Source organism: Akebia trifoliata, chromosome 2, assembly GCF_017979445.1.
Source record: "Akebia trifoliata isolate Shusen 1 chromosome 2, ASM1797944v1, whole genome shotgun sequence".
In the NCBI taxonomy this organism is placed as follows: domain Eukaryota; kingdom Viridiplantae; phylum Streptophyta; class Magnoliopsida; order Ranunculales; family Lardizabalaceae; genus Akebia; species Akebia trifoliata.
In genome coordinates, this window is record NC_141376.1 from 2,008,190 (window position 1) to 2,036,148 (window position 27,959).

Sequence of the window (27,959 nt, forward strand, 5' to 3'; positions counted from 1 at the left end):
GATGATGAAAAATATGATCGATTGAATCTTTTGATAATAATTATAGAAACCCTAATAGGGTTTTTATAGAAACAAGACCCTATTTAGAAATAAACTCTATATCTAAGAAATATGATCTAAATCAAAGTCACATTATCCTATTCTCAATAAATACGATACGATGTATGGTAATACAACTTATCACCATGCATCATAACTAATTTCTCTAATACCGTCTCTCAATTGAATGTTCCTTTAAATAAGAATCATACGATTTGTTAGTATTGATCATTGAGATCTCATTTATTAAATGTTTGATATTGTTGACGAGCATCCATTTTGCTTTCAGTGGTCATTGATCATTTGTGAAGTCATCACTGTCGCATTATGTTTATTATGGAGTTTGTCGGAGTCGGTGGTCACTAAATCAGATTACATGATTTCTCCTAAAAGCATTTGATAGTATATCATGACTTGATCATTATATTTCAGTGAAGAGTATGAATGAAAAAAATTAAGCGAATACTATCAAGGACATGAAAATTGTAGAATAGGAGTTGAAGATTTTATTTATGAAATGAAGAAAACAAAATCACAAACAATATAAGAAGATCAAAGGATTTTCTAGAACACCCCGATAACCTATTTAAATCATTTGACGAAATGAAAGAATAAAATAGTGATTGTTCGTCTACGGTGAAAGATGGACTAACTAGATCGGATCTATCAAGAGAGACTAGTCTCTCTTACCATGATGACAAATTAAGGTTGATTGAATCTTTCGATAATAATTACAACAACCCTAATAGGATTTTTATAGAAATCAAATCACATCTAGAGATAAACTCTACCCTTAAGAAATTTTATCCAAATCAAACTAACTTTATCCTAATCTCAATAAATACGATACGATGTATGGTGTATCAGAGTACACTTTATCATAATGTATCATAACTAATTACTCTAATAGAAGATTGGAATAATGGAGTGACAATAGACAAAGAAAATTGATCTGAATCTGATAAGGTTTTAATCACTATTTAATTTTGGAAAATTTTCAAATAAAAAAGTCTATTTTTATTTATGTTCATATATTTATTTTGATTAAATACGTACAGAAGAACCATATTTGGAAACGAATCACTGGATATAATGAATCCACCTCTTTCTACAAATTTATCTGTTTGCCCTTATTGATATACTTTTGGAAAAGTTAGGTGGCTACCTTCTATTTACGGCTTTACCATCTTAGCTTAAAAAAAAATATTATTTTACTGCTGTTATTGCCATTTGAGATAAGGCAATAAAAGAGAAACGAAGACTACCTCGAAATGGTATGACAAGAAGTTCACATCAACAAGCAGAGATATTTAGTTCCTTTTTGACATCCAACTCAAATGTTTGCATTTGTGAATTATAAGCCTCTCTCTCAACCTCACATCCAAATTCCTTAGCTCAAGCACTAGATACCATGAATATATATTATATGAGTCGTGATAATCTGACTACCTCACGTGGTAGATTCAATCAATTCTCCTGACGTGACAAGTTTGGGAATCGTAGAGTTGTACACATGAAGATACACAGTTCACTTTGGATACACTTTTTAATGGAAAAGTGCAGTTTTGTATCCCAAGACGTACAAATTTATGATTCCCAAACTTGTCACGGAGAGTCGATTGAGTGTGCCATGTAGGGTAGTCGATTATCATGATTCATATTATATTTGTAGATTGTCTCCTTATTAATTAAGATCCCTACTTCTATAAGTTTTGATACATTTATGATGTGTGATACATGACATTGTTTTAGACATACATCTCCGCATTTTGATGAATATTTGAGATACGCATGTTTTCAAATTGATGGCATCCCATTTGACCTTGTTTTGCTTAAAGAACTAATAGAAAATGACCTAACCACCCTAGTCTTTAATCTCTACTAATTTTTATTTGGGTTTTCTCTAAAAGAATCGGTAAAATTCGACCTTTAGCTTATTTTTATTTTCTTTCTCATCTTCAATTGTAAATTATATCTTTCAATGCTCAATCATCATGAACAAGATATTATATTTTAGAAGTAGAAGATGATGTATTTTTGGATAAAAAAATTTGAAAATTTTCTATAAGAGGTTGAAGACAAGACAACATACTTTTGTGAGAAAATAAGGATTCTTGGCTAGAGTTTAAAGACAAGGGCATTTTGGTTATTTCCATTAGTTTTTGATTGTAAACCAAGATCAAGGGGAATGTCTTGTCGGGGAAAAATATGAAAGGGCTTGTCTAATTCATACATAAATAAACTCAACAAACATGATTTTCTCTACTTTCATGCCACAATCAATGTCCCACTTGATTGAAAATATTGAATCTCATGCACTTGTCCAATAAATTAACTAAGAATATTGAAAATATTACTAATCACAAATCCCACATTCTCTCTCCCTCTTATCTATCCCACTCTTTTCAATGGCATCACCATTGTCCCCAAAGTGGTTCTACTAGTTATGATTTATAAGTTTCGTGCTGTTTTGAAATGTTTGGGCATATATATTTTGATTTCAACTATTATCGAAATGAAGCATTGACCCAAAATGTGGAATATTTTAGTTTTCAATGTGTTTTTGGTAACTTCCGTTTGTTTCGTTTCAGATTTTAAACTTCAAAATCAAAATTTAGAAGTTTTAAATCAACGATGGGGAGATAATGGATGAAACTTCTAAAGTCTGATTTCTAGTTTCCAAACTTCAGAAGTGATACCAAATACAACCTCACATAAAATATTTTGATCTAGATGGAAACATGTTTTTTTCTAATCAAAGCATTGCGTCGAGATTATATTTTAAATTAGACTATCACTACGAAAAGTAGTAGCATCACCATCAACACTACCACAATTTGTAAACACATTTATAAGTAGTCCTTATGAGCACATAATTAAGTTTCTCAAATGATTTGAAATAAGAAAAAAAAAGTTTATGGGAGGTTGTGGGCTTGGGTATTGTGGTCATTGTAAATTGTTTATTGGGGGATGTGGGGTGGTGGTAGTTGCAGCATATAACAGGAGAACATGGAGAAATTGATATAGAAAATATAAAATAAAGATTTCTTCTCTTTGGCTCAAGTTAATACAAGCAAAGGAGAGAAAATAAGAGAGGAAACATTTAAGTTTTGAGTCAAGGGAGGAGAATCTAATGTTCCAAATAATTGATAAAAGTTAGTCAGACAACTATAAAGAAAGGAAGAAATGAGAGGAGAACAAGCTTGAGGTCAAAAGGTCCAAACAAAGGTTGGGGTTCTAATGGTATTTCAGTAAAATTAATAAAGAGAAAGAAAAAAACAAAATAGGTTTAAACAATGAAAGAGTGTAGAGTAACTCAAACAACTTCTTGCTTCTTCTAGGGACTAATGTTTCCATAAATACTCTAATGGACAAAAATACCTATGTTAAAAGCTTTTATTCCTCATTTAAAATGCTTTAGTTACATTTCTTGTTTCTAAATTAAAAGGGTGTTTCTGTCCAACAAAGGAATCGTGGAAAAAGTAACCTAGACAAGAAAATACATTTATCTTTCCAAAATATTGAGGTTATTTTCGTAAAAAAGCTCATAAACAAAAACCGTCCTAATTGGCAAAGGAAGTCGGGGAAGAATTAGAGAGAGATAGAAGAGGCAGAGAGAGAGAGAGAGAGAGATCGTTCGTTCATCTCCACCGCTGCCTCGTGCGCGTCGCTAGCGATCGGATAATTTGAGATCCCTAAATCTTTGAAACCAAAGGCATTACTGATCAAACCCTAATTTCAACTCCCAAATCTCATATCATCATCCAATTTTGTTTTTAATCGATTACTTTGTCGATAATCTATCTCGATCAATCTCTGCAATTTGAGAACTCAGAAAGAGAAATCTTAATTATAATGGCCACTACTGCTGATTCTGCTTCTAATAGTCGATCTCCTCGTTCTTCAGGATTCTCTGGTGAGAGTCTCAATAGTCCCCAATTTCCTCGAAACTCGAGGAATTTAACATCGCCATGGGTGCATGTTGTTCGTGGTGAATTAGAATCGGTTCCTGCAACTCCTTCGTCTCCTGCATCATCGCCATCGATTGCTTCTCAGGAGCAACAAATATCTGTATCTGATTGTTCTACTTTGATGGCTTCACCATCATTGTCGTCGTCTGATAGTACTTCTGTAGTGGAGGCTCAACCAGACCTCTCTGACAACAATGGTAACAGCGCTGTAAATCGGGGGAAAAAGCCGGCTTGGAACAAACCTTCGAATGGGTCTATTGAGGTGAGTCCTGTTATGGGGGCTATCTCTTGGCCTGCTCTCTCTGATTCCACTAAGGCTTCGCCGAAATCATCTTCTGATTCTTCAAAGGCAATCCCCGATGGATCGGTCTCCGTTTTGCAGGTTTTGATCCTCAAATTTTTAGCAGTTTTAATGATTTTTTTCCTTCTATTTTTTGTGTTTATTGTTTTTAGATTGTTTACATCTGCATGCGTTTGATTTAGGGGCCTGTGATTGCATCATCTCCCCAAAAGCAAGTTAGTAGTAATGCAAACCCTAATTCGACTCCAAATCAAACAATCCCAATTCGCCAGAAATCTATGAAACGTGGTGGTGGTGGTGGTGGTGGTGGACCTGTTAATGGTGGTTTCACTCATCCACACCCACCACCACCACCGTCACCACCAAAGGTGGAAATGCAGCAGAACAGTTCCGGAAAACAAGGGCATGTGATTCCAGATTCTTCACTAAGAGACCCTCCTCACAAAAGCAATAATTGGGGAAGTGGACCAAGGGGAGGATTTGTGTCACAACTCCACAATGGGAACGATCACCCACAGCAGCAGCAGCGTAATTCGTTCAGGAAGGGGAACGGCGGGTCCCATATGCGTGGTGATGGTTCCTACCATAACAATCACGGGGGCAGACGCGATCATGATCGTGCTAATCATGAGTGGAATCCTCATCGAAGTTTTAACGGTAGAGATGTCCACATGCAGAACCAGAGAGTTGTTCAGAGGAACATATTAAGACCTCCACCGCTTACTACTGCCCCATTTATTAGCCCTCCATTTGGGAATCCCATGGTGGGGTTCCCTGGTAAGTTTCGCTTCTAATAAAATTTTAAGTTTTCAATTTTGGGTTTGGCATCTGACTTTGGGACCCCATTTCAGATATGACATCTCCGGTATATTATGTTTCACCTCCCCCTCCGGAGTCCTTCAGGGGTGTGCCATTTGCTCATGCAGGTGCATTTCCGATGTTTGTACCTTCCCCAGACCCTCAAGTAGTGCGTACTAACATAGTATTGCAAATAGAGTATTATTTCAGGTATTTCAACGTGTTGGCTTGTTTTGAGTATGTTTATTTAGTGAATGCACCTTGTTCTCTAGTTCCTAGTGTGTTGTTATGTTAACATAGTGCGTCTCTTGTTTGTTTCTTGCAGTTATGAGAATTTATGCAGAGATACTTTCTTGCGTTCGAACATGGATGAGCAAGGCTTTGTTCCTGTTTCTGTGATTGCAAACTTCAACCGAGTGAGTTATCTAGGGTTAAACTTCGATTTTCTCTTTTCTAGTGGATGATTAGGCTTGTGAACATGCTTTGGTTTCCACAGAAGCCAACCCATGGGATTGAATTTCTTATTTGTATATATATATGTGGGTGTGTGTGTGTGTGTGTAGGGTTTGTATCCGTAGACTCATAAAAAGGAAACACATATGTTCACTCACAATAAAACAAGATCCAACGGTTGGGATAAATCTTAGAGATATGTTGGGATACATCTTTTATCCCAACTGTTGGATCTTGACACACACACACACACATCTATATATATATTAGAGTTCCCCCGTGCCTACAGCACGGGCATCCTCTTTAAGTTAAGTAAGAGGGGTATTATTAAATTTTTTTGAGGTTAAGGGGGTATAAAAGAAAAAATAATAAAGTTGGAGAGATATTATTAAGAAAGTGGGATTCGAGGAAAGACAATAAAGTGGGTTAAATGGGTAAAGAGGAAAGATAATAAAGTTAGAGGGGTATTCTTGACAAGGGAGTAAAAGAGGAAATGTAGTAAAATTGGAGGGATATTATTAGAAAAAATGAGGGCGGAGGAGAGGAAAAACAATAAAGTTGAAGGGATGAAAAGAGAAGACAAGTAAAGTGGACCCCACAAAACTATAATTGGATGAGACTTTTATTCCTCTCAAAACCTTAGCTGGATGAGACTTTATCCCACACAAAACTGTAGCAAAGTGGGTCCTACAGTTTTGTTTTATTGTATAATAATGGAGGGGGGAGGAGAGGAAAGACAATAAAGTTGAAGGGATGAAAATAAAGGGCAAGTAAGATGGACCTCACAAAACTGTAGTTGGATGAGACTTTTATCCCACACAAAACTGTACCAAAGTGGGCCTTACAGTTGTGTTTTATTGTATAGATTTATGATCCATTTAATCATTTATAATCTATGCTCAATTATTGCATCTTAGTCGATAATGATTTGCATGGTTGTAGGAAATTTTGGGATTCCATTAACCATATTGTTTGATGAAAACAATAGAGGAAATAGTGTAACACAATAAAAGGAAAAGAAACATGTACGCGTGTTGCGCTCATATAAACTTATATGGCACCATACTAGTGATTTTATTTCACATTTCTCTATAATCCTTTCATTTGAATTTTTCTCCATCATGTTGCTTTACTAGTTCCCTGTTTTGTAGATTGCAAGAGGCAATATTTACCCTGCATACATTTTAATGGAGTATTCTACTCTTCATTTGTTACGAAACTTCAGCATTCTGTCAGTGTGTTCTAGTTGTTGGATATTCACATAAGGTTTTGGTGGTTCTCTGGTGATGACAAAGGCACAATGTTATAACTTTGACATTTTGTTTCACATTCTGTTACCCTAAATATGAATATTTTATTAGGTTTTTTTTGGGGAGCGGGGGTGGGGGGTGGTGAAGCTTGAAAAAGTTGTTGATATCAAGTTACAAGGATACAATTCTTTACAACAAATTTAAGTAAAGGCTGAAGGGTATTGGTCCGAGGGAATAATTCAAGTATAATTCGTATCCAGGTTCAAAAATTCATTTAAAACATTGGGAGATCTTTTAACAATTGATCAAGTCCAATGACTAGGGATCAACAGTGAAAATACTCAAATGTTGATTATGTATTGGTTCAGCAATTATGTAGTAGTTGGATGTTGGTGATAGTATTTGGGACCTATACAATATTTATTAGGAATTGAAGTGACCCATTTCATAAAAGGATGTTGTCATCTCCCAGAGGAAGCATGCTTTAGATTTATGGCATCAAGTTGTAATGGTAGGTTAAGCCATTGGATTCCCCTACGGAGTATGTTTTAAGAAAGGAGAAGTTATGAAAGTTATTGAAGTGTATCAATGACTAATGGGTAAATTGATTTTTCTCCCAATATTACTCATCCGACATATCCTATGCTAGTCAATTAATATATGCTTCTTTAATCATTCGTTCAGATGTTTACTAAGTACAAAGCTATCTTAAGTCATGCCCAAATATGGGTATCATATATTTTAATTATGGTCAACTTGATGTAAAGATTTATTGATGCTGATTGGGCTAGTTTTCTCACTGATAGAAGCTCTCGTAGTTGTTACTGTACATTTGTTGGTTATTATCTAGTAACCTGGAAGAGCAATATACAAGTTGGTGATGCCAGGTCGAATGCTAAGGCTGAATCTAGGACTCTGGCAGTTTGCATGTTTGAAAACTTAAGGATCAAGGTTATATTGATTAAGCTTGGGATAAAAGTAAAGCTACCTATGAAGCTTTTTGTGGACAAAGTTGTTGTACACGTGGTTGCTAATCTAGTGTACCATGATTGAGCCAAACACTTCGAAGTCGATTGTCACTTTATCTGATAACAACACATCCAAGATTCTACGTGTAATTCCAATGTGAGATATGGAGATGTATTTACATAGGCCGCAATAAAAGGAGACTTACTGATATTATTACCAAGTTGGGGAATATTGACACCTATGCTTTAACTTGAGTGGGAATATTGATTGAGATTGTTACATATGTCATATCATCATGTAAGAAGGGTATGCCTTAATATTTTCTTATTAACATTGGCATTGCTGTCTGTATCACTTGTTGTGGGGGGTACCAAGTGTCTTTTTGTAACAATTTTTAATGGAATAAATAAAAGGTTAGGGCTCTCTCCAAACCTTTTTTTTTTTTGGATAAGTGTAAAGATTTCATAAAAAAGGAGAACCAGATCAATTCAAAAAAGAGAAGAGAGGAGGCTGAGGTAGCCCCCAAGCAAAGAGAGAAAAAGACAAAAAAAAAAAAAAAAAAAACGAGAAACAAGTAGGAGCTACATGCTACACACATTATCCCATCCAAAAAAAAAATCTTGAAATGTAGTTCCCTCGAAAATTCCTGTAGAGCTTGGAAAAAGTAAAGAAGGACCTAAATATCCAAGAACACAGTTAAGGACGAACTCCCCTCGTTCTGGAAAACCCTGTTATTCCTCTCCTTCCAAGGACCCCAAGCCATGGAGAAGGGATGATTGCCCAAAGGTGTCTTTTTCTAAGCGCAAAGGTACTCCTTTATTTATCTTCTTTCTTGTCCACCCCCCCCCTCGGGTATCTTTCTCCTCAATCACAAACCTCAATTGCTATCAAATTAGTGAAGATCGTTATATTATGATAAAATATTTGAAGCAATATTAACTCCATCCCCTAATACCACTCAGATAATGGAAAATAAAATCGTAAAATGCTGAACCACATTTATTTAAAAACTTTAAAATCTCAAAACAACCAATTTATTTAGATCAAGCATGCTTAAAGAAACTTTGGAAGTTAGGCGAAACTATAAAACTTCAAACGACAAATCTAGTCAAATTATGATAAAATATTTGCACCAAGATTAACTCCATCTCCTAATACCGCTTAGGTAATGGAAAACAAAAATCCGAAAATGCTGAACCAAATCTAGGTAAAAACTTTAGAATCCTGAAACAACCAATTTAATTAGATCAAGCATGTTTAAAGAAATTTTGGAAGTTGGTCGAAGCTATAAAACTTCAAACAACAAATCTAGTCAAATTGAAACCCTATAGATTATAGTTTGATTAGAAGGATGAATCCCAAGGCCGATATACTAAGGGTGCAACTTGGTGAAGCCAACTCGAGCCCGATGGATTCAAGCCAACGTTGGGCCGTTTGGGCTTGGTATGAGATTTCATTGCTTGATCGTAAATTGGGATGAGCTCTGAACAAAGCCTAGGACAACCTGAGCCTGATTTTTATATATGCAGATTATGGTTTCATTTTTTTTTGCTTGTGTTATTTTGCAACTTACCTTTTTAGACCTTCTTTCATTCTCTTCTATGTCTCCCTGTTCTTGTTGATAACTAAAGTTGCCCTACCTGATGCTAGAGACCAATGATACCACACTTCTGGCCATAGTCGCAAAATCATTTATTTTTGGTGAAAATCATAGAATCTTGTTAATAACTAAAGTTGCCCCACCTGATGCTAGAGACTAATGATTCCACTTCTGGCCATAGTCACAAAATTCGTCGATTTTTTGGAGAAAATTGTAGAAAAAGGTGTCTGCTGATTTAATCACCATCAATCATATAAATCATTAAAGCGGCGATTAAATTGAGGATTCGCCGATTATTTAAAAATAACCACATGTTGAGTCCACCTCCGCTCACCCAATGTAAAGCAAACCCCTTTTGTTTACTTGTACCGTTCAAACACATATATGGGAGTTTTACCAAAACCTCCTTCTAGATTTTTAGAGTTATGATTGTCACCCCCAAATCCATTTTGTTTTCTTGTACCGCTCAAACTCATATTTATGAGTTTTACTAAAACATCCTTCTAGATTTTTAGAATTATGATTCAATCCCCCAAACCCCTTTTGTTTTCTTGTACCCTTCAATTCTAATCCCCCAAGTGTTTGAAAATTACTTTTAACATCTATGGAGAAATTTCTAAGAAATCCCTCAAGAACAAGGTTATTTTCTTGTCCATCCAAAATGTTAATACACTTAAATTTATGAGTTCTAATTTGACTTGAGCAAGTAAACCCTGAATATTTGATCTGGAGACTCTTAAACTTTAATCATGTAGTTATACTTGCCGAAAATTTCCCGAATTTTTTTCTAAACTTTCCTGACTTTATTTGAATTAACCAAGTTGACTCCTTACTGAATAATTTCCGAATCTGAACCTTTGTTACAATGCTTCTAGAAGACCAAGAAGCAACCCTAAATTTTATGGTATTTAGGTTGAATTTTTCACTTTTGGAGTGTTATCTTTTTCCTACTTTCACTATCATGCTCTTTCAAATCTATTTGTTTTGAGGTTTGAGCTTTACATGGCATATGCACAATATATAGTATTCCATATCTGTCTTTTCATCAAGTGTAATATGTTCACACGGAGAGAAAAATTGCTCTATGGCTATGTTTAACAGGTTAGGCAGTGGACAAACGACCTCCAGTTTATCTTGGATGCTGTACGGCTTTCAACTATTGTCGAAGTACAGGTCATTTCTGAATTCCTTCTGAAGAATTTACTAATGCAGGCTCTTAACACTGGATCCCACAATCCAGTATGTGAATTATGTTGATGCAGGCAACCAAGGATTGTATTTCTTGTTTGCGTGGTTACGGGGTTGTGGAATTCGTGTTTAGGTTACCATTTTATAGATTGTCTAACAAGCTGCATTATTTCTTCATATCATACCTTAATTTGCTTGCTTTTTTGGTTCTTGTTGTAGGGTGACAAAATAAGGAAGCGAAATGATTGGAAGACTTGGCTACTGCCATCGCCTAGTCAATCTTCTTCTGCCCGGGGCCCACAGTCCCCGGGTATATCTAATCATGATATGTTGGCAAATCGTATCGAGAGTGTTGGATTGGAGGATGGAAAGACTACCAACACTAGTCAATCACAAACATCCGGGGACTTGAATAGCCAATCACAAACATCGAGTGGGGAAGGACAGGCCAAACTACATATCAAACAGGTTCTGGGTGATGAATTTCAACAAGAAGATTAAGTAAGCGGAAATTGTGCTTCAGCACATTTTGTGATGGAGAGGGAGGGGGGTGTAAGGAGTTGCTAGGGACTACTAGGTGGACATCGCCTTCATGGATTATTATCTCATCATAGCAGTGGTAGGGAAGAAGGGAAAACAAAAAAACAAAAAAACAAAAAAACAAAAAAAAAAAAAACAAAAAAACAAAAAAACAAAAAAAACAGAAAAAAAAAAAACAAAAAAACAAAAAAACAAAAAGAAAAAAACTTGAAAAAAGGGATAGAGAACTAGGAAAAAAAAAGGATCAAAAGGTAGAGCTTGGTTTTGTGAGCTGGTACTATAAAATTATTTGGATGTATAGTTTGGTTTGTTTGGGACCCATGGTGATTGTCATGCCGTGGTTGGGGTTTTGTGGTGGGAAGCAAATTTTGAGGTGATTTCCCCAGCCATTCCTCTTTCTTTTTTTATTATTTTACAGATGGGTCACATAACCTCCAATTTGGGGAGGTGGGGGATTCAAAACGTTCTTGAGAGCTCGGCGTAAGAGGTGTGGGTTGGTTTTGCTGGATGATGCTACTACTGCTACTGCTGCTACTATACTTCCCTTCACTTAATTTTTTTTTCTTTGTTTTTGTTCCCTCCATTCACATACATAATATTTTTAGTATAACTTCTATATATACCTTATCTTCAAGACTCATTGAAGGTTTCACTACATAAATTTGGCCCTTTATAGGGGACAGATCTTTTGATGTGTCACTATGGGACATGGATTGTGGTTGGGTCTGCATGTTGATTTCAACTTTGAAATAAATGGCGGGGATTGGTGGAACATGAATTCCTAAACCTGGTATTTTAATAGTAGTTTGAACTTTTTACTAGAAATACAATCTTTTTTGTGTGCAGGTGCTTCTTATACAGTAAATCTTATTGTAGCAGTAGATCAAGATTTACGTGGGTGTTATAATTTCAGAGATATAGGTGGTTATGCCTTGCTAATGCAGTTTCATATATTTGCACCGTGGTTCTGCCAAGTCTGATTTTGGAAACTATGATGGAAATAAATAATAAGGTTGATTTATGAATAATGGTAAACCGGATATCAATTGATTTGATATGTAATTATTTTTGTGGATAATTGTCCGTCCTTTAGTAGTTCTTTTGATCGAATTGGAAATTCAGTTCTTCAAGTGAACAACGTTCTTCCTAAGGTCATTTCAGTTATTGATCCATCTATGTTTTTTTTAACTGTGTCAGCACCCCCCACTATTTTATCTCAATTATTGATGGGGATGGGATGGAGGTTGGCACTTGATGGTAAGGTCCTAGTGGGTACTACTCATCCACCCATTTACGATTGGAGTTTTGTATCAGCTCTCCAGTTGATTGTACTAAGATGGATGGCCTTGATTGGTTGATTGTTATTTGATTATTGCCTTCTGAATGAGGTATGGGGATACATGGATGACATGAGAGACATCTTCAGAGGCTCAAGAAAGAATTTTTAGGCGAAATAGGATTTATATTTGCCATAGAATCTCTTAATGTATGGAATTAGACAGGCATGATGACTGGGTTCCTCATAAACGAGGACTGAAACAACACAAATATTTAAAATAATTTCTAAATGAGGAGGGGATTGACAACATCAGAAATGTTTAAAACATCCCATTTATAACTGTAAAGTAGCATTACCATTATTGTAAACCTTAGTTGCCTGAGGACATTCGAGCATCATTTTGAGATTTAAAAGACATCAAACCCTAGATGATAATGGAAATCAAAAACCAGGATTTAACTGCTGCTAGTGCTAGGGGCTTGATTATCGAAATCATCACTAGAAAGAAAATAATGCCCACATGTGAGAGAAAGATCATCACCTTGTGGCATCCAAAAGCATGATCTGATCCCACAGGAGAAAAATAATTTTCACAGTTGAATTTTAATTTTAAATAAATTTTGGAGTTCAGTAGCTGTCCATTTTCAAAACCTTGGATCAAACTCTTTTTTTTTTCCCGTGAAATCTGGTGTTGGACTTGACTTTGACCGAAAACTAAGTAAGCTGACAAGCTTTCCAGCACAGGTTCAACAACCCATCAATACATGTTATGAACTAATTTTTCATTAATGCATCAAACAGCAACAGTTTTATGAGAAGTGAAATCTTTTTTTATTTTATTTTATTGAGCTTTGTTCATGGACCTTTAAGCAAGATTCTCACGAAAGAAAATGTTTCACAAGACAGCAAACAGAACTAGACAATACATTCTTGCGAGACAGCTTTTTCTTTTGTGTCCTCCGCTTTCATCTTCTTCTCCCACCTGCGCTTCTTGTAATCCAATAGCATTTCTGGCATTTTCTTCATCAATTCAGCCGTATTTGCTCGCTTTTCTGCAGCTATTCTATCACATTTGTGTCCCTTCCTCTTGTTCCTTATCTCTTTCCTTGCTGGATCGTATGGCCAATCTTGTCCTGCAAGGAGGACTTCTTTGCGGAGATGGGATCTGTGCCGAGCACTGATGCCTAGGGGCTTCCATGCTCCTAATTCCCAGTAACCCCAAACACCCTTTGAGAGCTCATCTTTGTATTTTGCCAACTTTTCTCTCCATGGGTACTGGTACTCCCCAATCGCAATCGCTTTCACTGCAGATTTTGCCACTTTTCCTGCCATTCCCTTAGTTCTCAAGGCACACTGTGAAGTACCCAAAAAAAAAAAAAATTTTAACAAAAAATCCTCAAAGAACAGAATGTGGAAAACTAATTACATTCACCATGAAGAAAAACATACAAGAAAAGAGGAAGAGCAACATATAATTTAGTCTTCATGAAGGCTAAATCTCTCTAACAAATAACCCTTCAAGCAGATAAGAAACAGAAGAAGAGCCATCACACGAGTTTTGTTTCATACATGATTAAATAGGTTCTGATCTTCAAGATGTTGTTAAGAGACACATTAGAAGAAAATTAGCCATCCATGATGGAAGCAAAGGTGGCTGAGGAAAGGTGAATTGTTAATGTTCGTCGCATATACCCATGATGGTGATAATGACTTTAGGGTTAAGGCATAGTGATATTAGTCTATCGTGTTAACGAAGGACTCAAAGCCTGTTTCAACCCAACTTCCAAGTTTCTAACATCAAAAAGTGAAAAAAACAATCCATATTTATGATCAACAGTCGTGGACCCTCAACCAGAAAGAGAGTGCCTTAAAATCAAGACAGATTCTTCACTAACACCATATTGTCCTTCCCTCCCACCATAGTCTCCCTCGCTCCCTCTGTCTGTGTGTCTAATCCCAAACCCCAAACCCACACATTTACTCCTCCACCCTCTCTCTCCTGTAACCCAATTCTATATGCTCTCTCCCTACAACCCTAAACTCACATGAACCTTGTCATTTTCTTTGTTGGGACATGAAATATCATCTAGTGATCTACCAGATATCATCCAATTTAGGACATGTTTTGAATGCAGAGTTGCATTTGAAGTGGAGTTGAAGTATCAAGAGTTGATAATAATTATTGAAATGAACCCTAGGGGTTTGGTTGTCCATAGGACTAGGATTTGGAGAAAGAATCAGCATAAGGTAGCCAAAATGGAACGTTGAAACCTATGGGGTCGCCTAGGCAATGGTGGTGGCCTAGGTGACTTAGACATGATCAGCTTGTGCAACTTAAGCACAAATAAACTTAGGGGATCGGGTTGTATGGGCATTCACAGAGTTGATTGGAGGGGCGGGAGTTGAAACTCCTTTGTACTTGAGTGTTCTCATTATGAGCTTGAAACATACCTAAAAGACTAATCGTAAAGCCTATGAAAATGGAATACTTGAATTCAATGGCTAGATATCATCTATCTGACTATTTACAGTTGTTTAACTACCCAAATCTGTGGAGTATAAATTCAGAATCATATTTCTGTGAAAGAGAAAAAGATAATTCAGGCCCGCTAATGGGTTAACTAGAACTCTTATCTCAACTTATGTCACAGTTGGCCCATGTTCATGGAACAAAATTGCATACTCACAGTTAAGGCATCTACGCACTTCTTCGGTGCTTCGTTACCCCAATTTTAACAGATAAAAACAACATAATGCAAAATTGCACAATGTTTTATTTTAACGAAGTTAGTGATTAAATTTTTTTTTTTTTAAAAAAAATGATATTTTAAAAATAAAATAAAATAAAGAAACATGTTAAACACTTGTTAAGGAAAAAACGAATGAAAGAATAAAGATTAATTTCTCATGAATTTGGGAGTCCATTGATATGGCAATCTACTAAGCCAACAAAATACCTAAGACCCAACTCTACAAGGACTGCATTTTTTTTATTATTATTATATAATAAAAAAAAAAACCTAATCATTCATGACAGAAATCAATCCAAAATTGGTAAAGCAGAAAGATCACAAAATCTTCAAGAATAATCAATGTTTTGGATGTTATAACCGATCCAAAAAAATATATATATATTTGGCATGTTATCAATAGTCGACATCAAAAATAAGAACTTTGAAACTATATAAAGTTAATCACAGTGAGATCAGGATATTCTAATCGAAACTCCAATCTAAAAATAACAAAAGAAATGATAGAAAATTAGAGAAGGATCCAAAATATTCGAGAAAAAACTTAAACACTAACACAAAGTAGAATCCAACAATATAAGACTAGGACAGTCAAATTTTTGTTATAATTTTTATTTATTATACAGAGAAAAAGAAAATGGGAGAAACCCTAGAGAGAGAGAGAGAGGCTTACAGGAGTAAGAGAAAAATGCCGTCGCCGGAGAAAAACTTAATGCCGACGAGATGAACCGTGTTCTTCGCAGCAAGAGCTGCTTATGCAGTGAATTTTTTTTTTTTTTTTAAAGATTAACGAGAGAAGAGAAATAATCGCGATTTTCAGTAATTGTTCCCGACGCAATTTTTTTTGCTCACACATCTCACAAAAATCTGTGTATTCAACCAATCGCATGTACCCACGTGTATTGAATGGCATTCCTAGGTACAAAAGCACTTTGTTAGTTACAAAACTAGCCTTATATTGTTGACGTGGCAAGAACTGTGAGCGCTGTAAGCAAAACCACTGGCTTCCGACTAGGGTTGTTAATGGGTACCCAGTCAACAAAAATCAAACCGAAACCAAAATCGAAATCAGATTCCCTTCCATTTTTATAGAATTGGGTCTAAAATGGAACCGAATCGATAGTGACTAGAAGCATTAATTCTATCCAATGTGTACTTGAAACTGATTTATTTTATTATTTATTTTTGTATTATATATATGATTTAAGGTATTATTTTATTTTAAAATTAATGTATATTATGTAAAGTTTTTCAATTTTTCATATAAATAATCAATTAGAGCTTAAAATGAGTTACCTTCTCTAAAAATTTATTATTTTTATATAAGATAAATTTTGGAGATGATATGTTAATTTTTTTTTAAGAGAAAAAAGTTTTATAATGATTTAAAATACTTATTTTCTTATTCTATTCTTAAGAATTAGAACTAGAACCGATGGGTACTCGTGTTTTTTGGTAGTTCTAATTTCATTTATTTTAGAATTGGACCCGACAAGAACTAGAACCAAAATAAATATAATTGTTATGGCGTTAAGCTCCTTAGGAACCGAAGCAAAACGAACCCATTGACACCCCTATTTCCAATTGCTTGGAGGACAAAATATCATTCATCTAATGAAATATTTACCGTAATAAAATGCACCTTTTTCCTAGGGAGAATGTTTTCAAGGAAGTTATCCTTACAATCATCTCGTAACCTCTTGTGTTAATATACAGGTGTGGTTAGGTAACGTAGCCAAGTCATGATTTCAAAATTCGGTTAGACATCTCGTTTTGTCCATTGATGAGACAGTCCATTTAACTCGATTTGTATTGATTGATTTACACATATTTAAATTAAAATAATTATAATTTTGTAATAACAAAAGATAGATTAGGAAATGATTAGTCATTAAATCATATTTTATTTATATGATAAATATTTAAATTCTAAAAATTAATTATTTTAATCAAAATCCTAGTTGACTCAACTAAGTTTTATTGACTCGACTAAATTTTTTAAATTGTTGTCCAAGAGATCTCGTTTGTCTCACTCGTTCATGAATAATAGTATAACAAGATGAGTTATAGTAACTGTGAATTTTAATAAATTTAATTAATATATATTTTAAATTTTATATTATAATTTAAAAGATTTGACTCATCCAAGAAAAGATGATTTGAACAAGTCAACTTAATTTATATTTCTCCCTAATCAAAATTGATGTAAAAATTTCCTGTGGATTTTAGGAAAAGAGATAGATCCATACAATTTATCTCAAAATCTGAGGACTATTAGTTTTTACAAATTTAAATATTTTTATTAGTAAAATATATTTAAATACTTTTGATTTTAATTAAAGATCTAGTCCCATAATTTCATTAGTGTGAATGGTATAATATTGATGCAAATTAATTGTTTATAAAGAAGTATATATTTTCGTAACTTAAACAAAATGAAGGAGGGTAATTTCATCTTTTTAACTGATGACTTGGAATAGGGAACGTCAAATTCACGCCCACGACACATACATATGTTTATTTTTGTAAGAAAAAAATGTTGGAATTAACTTTTTGGATAAATTTGAAACTACAAAAATATATCTAATATGGAGGGTATATCTAAAATTGTCTTTTTCTAAACTTCAATGGGAGCTGTAGTTCCCACTTGCCCCTATATAGATCTACTCTTGATGTCTATGTGTCACGTTTCAATTGGAGTTTAAAATACTTCAAGACTTTAAACTTCGAGTGTTTTTTTAGTTGTTTGCATGTGACGCAAATGACATAAGCAATAAGAAAGGAAATTTCTCCCACCTACCAATGGAGGAAAATAAAAAAATTTCGATCAGATCATTTTATAGCATTAAAAAAATGATTTGATGTCACGAGCTTCTGAACATGAAATTCTATGAACTTTAAAATAGATAAAAGGACTTTATTTTCATAGTTAAATTCTAATTTTAAGTTTAGATACTTGGTAGCTATCCAATTTCAATTCCCTGGATTAAGTACAAAATAACTTTTTTTTTTTTTTTTAAATTTTTGAATTTAAATTTTTTCATAAAATCTAAAATGTTGTAGCGTTATATTGACAATGTGATAATCCACGTGGGCTTAATGACCCATTTTAAGATTTTAAACCTTAAAATTAAAATTTGTGGGCAGAAGTCGTGCGGGCAGGAGAGAGAAGATGTCATTTGCGCCTGCTGGGCTGTGAAGAAAAAATCATTCCTAAACGTTTATCCGAACACGCCAATCCAAACTGCCACGTGTACATTATTCCAATATATAGGAACGGGACACCAACCTAGATCACGTCACTTTATATAATAAATGACTAATGGGAGAACGCGTTAACGTATAGAAGAAAATGTCAAAGAAATACGATGGCTTCTTCCACGCCTTTTCTAGTTTTCTATTACACAGAAATGTCAACTAATACCATGTTTCTTAGAGCTTTCTTCCTATTTTTGCCCACGCATCCCAACCTTTGTTATATCAGAGAGAGAGAGAGAGAGAGAGAGAGAGAGATGCTGTTGTTGGGGATACGGTATAGCAGAGTCTTGGGGGAGATATAGGTCGAGTGGTTTGACATATTATTATGGGTTGGAATAATAATAATAGTGATGGAGGAGGAGAAAATGGAGATGGAGATGAAGGAAGAGAGAATGAAAGAAAAGGAAACGCTCCACTTACTTCCTTGGGTATGTATGTGTCCTGAAAAAACTGTTTGAGTATGTATATATTGGAACTGCTTAATCATTAATTACATGGTTTTTAATTGTTAAGAAAATTTTCTATCAATCCCAACATAGAAAATAACTCTAATTATAAAGATTCTGTAGATCATCTTAGGAGCTTTTCTCCTAAGTTATCGCGTTAAAATTAGATATTCATATTTTTTTAAAGTTACATGACTTAAAAGTATAGGATTTATAGGACTTCTTGTCTTGTGAAGCTCCCTTACGAGGTTTTCTCCTCTTATAATTCTAATGTGTTCTGTTTGAATTCTTTCAAAAAAGGGAAAAGGAACGAACGTTAGACTTGTTCGTTGCCCCAAGTGTGACAGGATTCTACCGCACCTAGATATACCAGCTTATCAATGTGGTGGATGCGGTGCTATTCTTAAAGGCAAACAGGTAACTGAGTCCTCATCTTTTCCCTCTTTTATTCTATCATTTGCCACATTTGCATGCTTTTTCTATACTTCTTATAGGACTTATATTTCAAATTTCTGGATTTTAACACACTCACACACACACAAAACCCTCAAAGGTATGGGTTATCGAACATGTTATAAATTATAATGGAAAAATAATTGTTTTTTTTTTTTGAGTGATGAGGTGTAATTTCACTAATATTATGTAAAACCCTAATTAGGTTTCTTGGGGTATTTATATTTCTCGTTTTTGGTGTAATTAGGTTTCTTGAGGTATTTATATTTCTCGTTTTTGGTGAAATGGTGTAATTTGTAACAGCGAGTTTTCTCTTTATAGTGAAATCAATGTGATCGGTGGATGTACCTCGATCTTGAGGGAACCATGTAAAATATGTGTTTCTTTGTGTGATTGCATCCTGTGATTGTTTTGTCGATTTGTTTTCTTGGTTCGTTTGAACCTGTTTTCTTAACACGTACTTCCATATTTAAAGCTAAAATTCAATGGTGAAAATATCTTAATTAAATTTTTTTTTCTTATTTTAAGTTCTAAATTTTTTTGGGTTCTACATCTTGTGGCATCCAATCATGTTTTTGGATGGTACAAGGTGACGCGGTCAAGAAACTTTCCGGACCATGTTGTCCAAAAAGTGTTTTTCTATTTGAAACTAGTTAGATGCTTTTTTCTACCCATAATTTCCATTACATTACTAGACATGTTCTGTTATATTCAGTGGAAACCATCATTACCTAAGAGCTTCACTGAGGGGAGCACCATCGATGAAGAGTACTGGCCTCGCTTTGATCCATTTTTACAGAGCACCACTGATGAGGAGTACTCCTTGGCCAGCCTTGTCGTAGGTGAAGACGAGTCTGAGCCCCTTTACAAAGAAGAAGTGCCAAAGGAAAATCCTTCCTCTGGAGATTTAACTCAACAACACCAATGGAAACAATATCAATTACCCCACCAACAAGAACTCACTTGTTTTCGTTGCAAACTCTCCGTAATCCCAAACGAGTGTTACGATCACGTTCCTCAAACAGTCCGACAAGCCATTGTCGATCCTGACCATGACCTCACCCTCATTTCCACACCCTCAGCCAAGGCTAGCAGTTTGTCTAAATGCGAAGCTTGTGGTGGGGTACCGGTAGGGTTTGGCTTCTCCTACAATTGTCCCAAATGTGCCACCCATTATCATCCTCACTGCTTAAACATCCCCAAACCATTAATTTGTGAGGTATGCCACAACCCTGCTTTTGACAAATGGCTCTATCGGTGCGATGCATGTGGATTTGATGTTGAGTTATTAGGTAGTGTGACCAGTAACACCAATCCAGGAACAGAATCTCAACTTCAAAATCAATCAGAGTCACAGAGTGAAGCTATAACGATACTAAAGGAGATCATTAGTGTTGCTGATTGTCCTTCGACAAGTTCTCCACGGATAAATCCAGAAGTTGAAGTGGGAATTAGTTGTGGTAATGTTATTGCACCTCATATTATGATGGGTGTCTTTCAAAATCATATTGAACAACAAGATATACAAGTGAGTGGTGATGCTAACCTGCAGACCCATTCTGATTCTCATATTCTCCAAGTGAGTACTGAAAATGGCACGGGTGCAGTAGTAACTGCAAAGGCTATAGAGAGAAAAATGGATGGAATTGAAAAGGTACCAGATTCCACAAATCCAAGAATTGAACCCAAGGTGAGTGCCTAGATTAATGATTCTTGTTTTTATTTTTTTCCTTTTATCATAATTAATTGGAGAGAAACATTTTTCTTTCCAACTCAACTTTGACAGACTGACTCAAAAAATCACTAACGTGGTATGTGCAAAGAACCGTAGATTTTCTTGTTGGGATATACAACCGCACACCCCATAAAACATGTACAGTTGTGTGTCCCAAAGGAAAAAAATCTACGATTCTTGCACATACCACATCAGTTTGTTTTTGAGTTATATTGTGTCAGGTTGAGTTAGAAAATCAGCACTTGTTTATTTATTTTGTGGGTACTGTTTTCACGATGGATAATACTTTTTTTTTTTTTTTTTAAATTACAAACATTTATTTTTTGAGAAGCCAAGCTTATATTGTCTTTTTTTATAAATATTTTCAGGCAAGGACAGGACGTTGTTGTTGGTTTAGGTGCTTCTGCCACTGCGGCGTAGGACCTATGGAATGACGTATAGACAAGAATTTATTTTACAATGATGGAATGAGTTCTTGCCGATCTTAAATCTTATTATTCATGATCTTTTCTTTGAGAATTGTTGGACTTATTATTTATATATATATATGGGCATTCGCATTGTAATAATAGTGTGCGTGACATGTACTTTATAGTTGGTGGGCTCTTTCTGAGTCTATATATACATATGTAATCTTAATTGATTCAGACATGATGTCATGCACCTTCTTCTCCTCTGTCCTGACACAATGATATATTCCTCTTTATATCTCCAAAATGGAAAAACTACAAGAGGTGGGTGTCATGATAAAGAATACAAATGATTGAGAACCCAAAAGAAATAATCCCAATTAAGTATTAGACTTGAATGAAGCATAACTGTACATGGGCATTGTCTTTGGGATTAAGGTATAAAAATTAAGAAATAATAAAGTCAGAAGGATATTATAATTAAATCTTTGGTGTTAAGAAGTAAAAAGAAGAAAAATAATAAAATTGAAGAGATATTATTAAGAAAGGAGTAAAGACAAGGCCGAACTACATTGGGAGAATGGGGCCATGACCCTCACAAAAATTTCAGAAAACAATTTTTATATACACTTGTGATTTAACTCAATGTGAAGTGTGTTGAACTTCATGTGGAGGTGGACGTTTTGTGAACCTTTGGCTCCCACAATTTTTTGGGAAAATTACGTAAAGACTTGTTATATGAAAATGTGTACTAAAAAGTCCCTTGATAAAAAAAAATTCGGACTCATATGGACACAATTCATAAGTTGTTAGTCTAAAAAGACCCTCTTGCAGTATTTTTAAAGTAAAATACCTTAACTATCCTTACAATAGCAATTTAAATGTATAAGAAAATAGTATTTTTATAAAATTGATGACATGCCCCATGACCCTAGTTTTCTATTATAAACTAAATAATAATGATGTAAATGATCCAAAATTCATTGTTTTTTCTTTCTAAAACTTGTCATCTAACTCTCATAGATGATTTATCGGCTGATTTTTGGTGCATAGACCGATGTAAGATCTAAAATATTTAAAATCTTTTAAACATATATTATATCTATTAAATATATAAAATATTGTTTAAAACTTGACACAAATCTCCATTAAATTGAATTAACTTGGAAACTTGTGAGAGTATCTTTAGTTACATATTTTCAATAAACTAGTCTTTTCCATCATTTTCCCTAATTTAATATAGAGAAAATAATTTTTCACAATTTCATGGGCTGAGTGACACTTGATTTACCCGGCCAACTTGTATTTTTTATTACAAATCTCCCTTGGAATTGTGAAAACTACAAGGAACCTTATTTTATGAAGTTTGTTGCCAAACCTTATTTTATCACGTCTGTTGCCCAGCACAGTGTGGATCGATGTCATAAAATTCACAAAATTCAAATTGATAAGGTCACTTTATTACTTAACATAGTTTGGAGTGGATCCTAACCCCATCAATTTGTGGCATCCAAAAACATGATCTAATCCAACCATTATAAGGGAGAAAGTTCTAAGAACTTAAAAGAAAAGAAAAAATAAATTTACCATTAAATTTTAGTTTTAAATTTGGGAGTTTGATAGCCATCTATTTTCAACACTTTCAATCAAGTTTGAATAGATTTTTTTTTTTTAAATATTTTTTTTCTTTGAACTTGAGATTTTTCCTAAATCTAGAAGGATGTAATGTTTGGATTGCCAATTTTATGATTCATGTGGACCCAATCACCCTTAGTAAGATTTGAAATCTTTATTAAATTAGTCATTCTAGCCTGATTCATTGAGTAAGGTTTGTTAGGTAAACTTGATAAAGTAAAAGAGTTTTGGTTATAAAATTGCAACAGCGGAAAAATCTTTAAAAAGAAAACTGTATCACAGATAGAGTAAGACTAGCCTTAATAATTTAGTAAGATTCCAAATCTTACCAAGTGACATTAAGCTCACCTCATCACATCCAAAAAACATGACCCAATGCCATAAAGAGGTAGAAGACGAAATTTTATAAATTTTAAAGGAAAACCAAACACCTTAAAAAGGGTTTTTTTTTTTTTTTTTTCATCATTAAACTTTAAGTTGGGATTTGGAGTCCGGTGGGGGTTCAATAACAGTCCAATTTCAAAACCTTGGATCAAGGTCAACAATTTTATTTTTTTATTTTGAATCTAATTTTCCCATGAAATCTAGAAGACTGGTGTTGGATAAGGATTGTCAATTTGATAATTCATTGAGCTCAACTAACCTTGGTAAGATTTGAAATCTTACTAAATTAATAAGAAAAGGGTTTTCCTTTACAATTTTATTAAAAATTTAACGTGTTATATACAGTTCATCAAGTCATAATTTTAAAAATCACTAACTCGAGTTAAATTTACTTGGTAATTTCCGCAGGAGGGGTTCGAAAACGTATTTTGGTCAAAATGGCGTGAGATTGTTAAGGTTTGTACTCAATTCTTCTTCTCCAAGTCTTCTCTTTGCGAGTTTGAGTTGCACCTCATGTGATGATGAGGTGCTAATCAGACCCAACATTCTGATTCTGATCTTCTTCAAGTGAGTCCAGAGAAGGGGACAAATGTTGTAGTAATAGAACTGCAGAGTAATTTCCATCGTATATATCTAGAGAACTTGAACTGGAGCGTGCACCATAGCTGGAAGACTAATATGGTGGCAGATGCTTTAGCCAAGTTTGGCGTGCAACATAACTCTCATGTAATGTTTTCAAAATTTTCTGATCTTCCTCCTTTGGCCAGGAGTGCTTTATTGGGGGATAGGACGGGTCTGCCATCCATTCGGATTTTAAATTAGGGAGTTTCCCTTATTCCAGTTCTTTATTAATACAATGTTACTTAACAGAAAAAAAAAATGCAGAGGCTATAGAAAGAAAAATGGATAAAGTGTCATCAGATTGCACAATCCAAGAAATGAACCACAACTAAAGACTAATGATAAAACGATGCGCTGACACATATGCGGTCTGTACGCAATTGACAAAGAAAGGGTTCAAAACTGTAGATCTGCGTGGTCTGTACGCAATTGACAAAGAAATGGTTCAGAACTGTAGATCTACGTTACATTGGGTTTCACGTATCAAGTCCTGAGATCTTCCCCAGAATCAGGGACTCAATCCCAGAGATCCATATTCTGTTTAGAATCCTTGCAATTCATAGATTTATCGTGATCACATCCCGATTAAAGGGGGAAACCCTTATTCGAAGGAAAATCAATAAATAGAGAGATCAATAGAAGCAAAAGGATCTTTTTGGTCGATTGAGAAGAAATAGTTCTTATTATTATTATTATTCTGCTATTCTAACTTGGGTGTCGAAGAATTATTGACAAGTACTACACTGGTACTAACAGGAGGGATGAGGGAGCAACTTCGGATTAGTAGGGCAGAATCTATCAAGGCATCACCAGATTCATGCCCTACAATAACAATATAAATCGATGGATTCTCAATCACCATGTCTTGAGTTTAACAATTATGGTGCAAGTTAGAATTTAAATTCCCATTAATCACTGCTTTCCTAATTTTGTTCTTTTTTTTTTTTTTGGCATCCACAATAACAAAACATTTAAAAAATAAAAGTTGGACAAAATTAAAGAAGCTAAATACAAAGAGAAACATAATTTAAGATCACAGAGTAGAAAGTGGTAGATTACATTATATTGATTCTCAATTGACAAAACTCCTATATGTATAAGCTACTAAAAATAAACACTATATTTGGATAGAGTTCTTTGACGACTTTTGCTCCTACGGGAGAGTTGGTAAATGTTTGGATAGATTTTTGTCCTTGCATGAAGAGGTTTTTTTGCTTTTGCACTGGGAGATTGGACTCCTGGTCTTGTACAAAGAGGTTGTATATCCACATATGGCCAAAGAGTCCCATAAGGAAACTTCTATTTGAGTGGTCACCAAATCGAAAGATCTCTAAGAATCACACTCAAATATCCCTTTTCTTCACAACACCAATATTCAAAATCAATCAAAGTAGAGTGAATCTGTGATACTATTGATGGGGGACTCCAGTTGTGATCATAGTGACAAAAATCTGCAACTTTGAAAAAAAATCATTATTAAATCACAATTTTTATGTTGTTGATTAAATCCCAGATTATTTTTATTTTTAGCATTTTTATTGTTATTTATAATTTAATATATAAAATACAAATTTATATCATTTTTTATACTTAAAAAGTTTATTTTTTTAATTTATCTAATATTTTCCTAACTTTTGTGACTTTTTTGAAGTTTTCTCTTGTTGAATTATTCCCGAATCTGACTTTGTCACTATGGATGTGAACTTGTGATCACGCATGTGGTGAGTTTACCGCAGTCAAAAGGATGAAGGGCGGTTTTCATAATGGTTGCTATTGCATCTAGTATCAGGATCATTAAGTAATTTTCCCTCAAACGTTTGTAAGTTGTAACCTCTTAATTTATTGGCCATTTCTAGTCAAAACCATTGTGTTCTTTTTCTAAGAGTTCAGACTCCAGACTCCAGAGGGGAAGAGGGTAGTTGCGCTGTAATATTAATCATGATTTTAAAACTCAAAATCTTGACTCGAATCGGATGCCAGTCAAACAAAAATATATTAAATTTAAATATATTTTAAAAATTAAAATGAATAAGATTAAAAATATTTGATGTAACCGAATAATTAGGTGCATTTTCAAGCTGCCTTGACCGAGTTGGTTCAATGAATTGCTTCCATTGAGTTTTGAATTCAAGTCACGTTCACGTACCTTGAAACCAAATCGATTTGAGTCGACCCCACGAGTTATAAAACTAAGGTAGTAAAAAAAAGAGATCATATGCACCCGGGGTTGAGGATTGAAACCCTCCTCCCACACCTCAGCACATGCCACGTAAGCCACTGCACATGGGCCACTGCATTTTGTCAAGTATTCAATTCTCATACCCTGAGTGTGCCCTGGTCCGGACTAAAAAAAAATCACTCGACACAAATCCTCGTACCTTGGTCTGGACTAAAAAAATCACTCGACACAAATCCACATACTGGGTGCATAGGATCCGTACTAAAAAAAATACTCGACACATGGGGCCATTGCATTTAGTCAAATATGACTCTTCAAAGTTGGAACGCGGCATTCCCTCAATCCTCGTACTTACAAGGACATGGAAGAAGACATTTAACTTGGCAACTGACCGAGAGAGAGAGTGCAGTCCCTAATAAGAACATCAGTGAGTGTGTGTGAGGGAGAGAGAGATCCATATGTCATCTGTTGCTTTCTTCTCTCATTATTGTATCTGTGTGACTATAGTTCCACACAAGCTTTGAAAGAGATGGAGGAGACAACTAACCAGCCTTGTTCAATTCCTACTGAAAATCCGACAACCCCGATTTCTGTTCCACCAACTACTCCGAAAGAGAAGAGGAGATGGAGTTTCGGGGGATCAGCGACCATGGGATTGGCAACCAAGGATTCAAATTCAACACATCTAAAAACCACTACCCCACCACCAATGAAACAAACCGTGTCCGAATCTGAGAATGATCAAAAAGGGCATGCCATGGTAGTCACGGCTGCAGCCGCTGATGCGGCCGTGGCAGCTGCACAGGCTGCTGTAGCTGTGATCCGACTAACGGCTGCTGCCAATACGAAAACCAGTGTGGACGAAGAAATTGCAGCCATCAAGATTCAGTCTGTGTTCCGTTCTTATCTGGTACAAATTCTTAAGTATTCCTATTTGAATTTTATCAGGAATTAAAACACCAAACGGAGATTTTCTTTTTAAAAAAACAAAAAAATTGAAGTACTTATGAGCATTTTTCACTTTGTGGTGTGTTGTTATAGGCAAGGAAGGCATTATGTGTGTTGAAAGGATTAGTGAAATTACAGGCTCTTGTAAGGGGTCACCTGGTGAGGAAACGGGCCACTGCAACTCTCCGTTGTAAGCAAGCATTGGTGACTGCTCAGGCTAGAGCCCGTAAACAAAGGATCCGAATAAATAAAGCAAAGGCCATAACTCGACTATCCAGAAAATCTCTGCAGGTTAACCGCTTTAGGCAAACATATAATATATGGTCTTCTTGTGCAACACATTACAATTTCGAAATATTCCTCTGGCGAAGAATTAACTTGCCTGCATTCACCATATATAAAAAAAATCAAAGCGTCTCATAATTGCAAAATTGAACATATAACTTAGCAGATGTGATAAATTGAAAAAAGGAAGCATTGCTTTGTTCAACAACTGACCTGTTTGACTTTTTTTTTAATGGCTTTTTAAGAGTCGAGTTTTTGAATTCTTTTTAAATTCGTAATTTTTGAATTAAAAAAAAAAAAAAAAATCTGCCCTTTAAAGGTCAAATTTTTTATTTTTAAAATCGGCGTTTTAAGTGTCGAATTTAATTCGTTTTAGCAATTTTTCAAAAATTATTACTTTAAAAAAAATATTATTTTAAATAGTTTTTTTTTTTTTTTATAATTTCCCCTATGAATTATATTGGTGG

At 34.7% G+C, this 27,959-nt stretch overlaps 4 protein-coding genes across 4 annotated transcripts; 3 read left to right on the forward strand and 1 right to left on the reverse strand.

Moving 5' to 3' along the window:
• The first annotated feature begins 3,609 nt into the window (after positions 1–3,609).
• LOC147408696 (la-related protein 1C-like) lies at positions 3,610–11,954 on the forward strand. Its single transcript, XM_086420870.1, has 6 exons — positions 3,610–4,392; positions 4,494–5,088; positions 5,163–5,319; positions 5,435–5,525; positions 10,483–10,554; positions 10,789–11,954. The coding sequence occupies exons 1-6, from the start codon at positions 3,895–3,897 to the stop codon at positions 11,068–11,070; spliced, it is 1,695 nt and encodes a 564-aa protein (XP_086276996.1). The 5' UTR covers positions 3,610–3,894; the 3' UTR covers positions 11,071–11,954.
• A 1,241-nt stretch (positions 11,955–13,195) lies between these two features.
• On the reverse strand, positions 13,196–15,983 carry LOC147408697 (uncharacterized). The gene is made up of 2 exons (XM_086420885.1): positions 15,812–15,983; positions 13,196–13,741 (listed from the first exon to the last, which is right to left on the reverse strand). Exon 2 carries the CDS (start codon positions 13,718–13,720, stop codon positions 13,304–13,306), a length of 417 nt encoding a protein of 138 aa, XP_086277011.1. The 5' UTR covers positions 13,721–13,741; positions 15,812–15,983; the 3' UTR covers positions 13,196–13,303.
• A 2,515-nt stretch (positions 15,984–18,498) lies between these two features.
• LOC147408698 (uncharacterized) lies at positions 18,499–21,704 on the forward strand. Its single transcript, XM_086420897.1, has 4 exons — positions 18,499–18,824; positions 19,143–19,259; positions 20,011–20,985; positions 21,399–21,704. Exons 1-4 carry the CDS (start codon positions 18,747–18,749, stop codon positions 21,462–21,464), a joined length of 1,236 nt encoding a protein of 411 aa, XP_086277023.1. The 5' UTR covers positions 18,499–18,746; the 3' UTR covers positions 21,465–21,704.
• A 4,982-nt stretch (positions 21,705–26,686) lies between these two features.
• Positions 26,687–27,630, forward strand: LOC147408699 (protein IQ-DOMAIN 3-like). Its single transcript, XM_086460177.1, has 2 exons — positions 26,687–27,169; positions 27,301–27,630. Exons 1-2 carry the CDS (start codon positions 26,789–26,791, stop codon positions 27,628–27,630), a joined length of 711 nt encoding a protein of 236 aa, XP_086316303.1. The 5' UTR covers positions 26,687–26,788.
• The last annotated feature ends 329 nt before the right edge of the window (positions 27,631–27,959 follow it).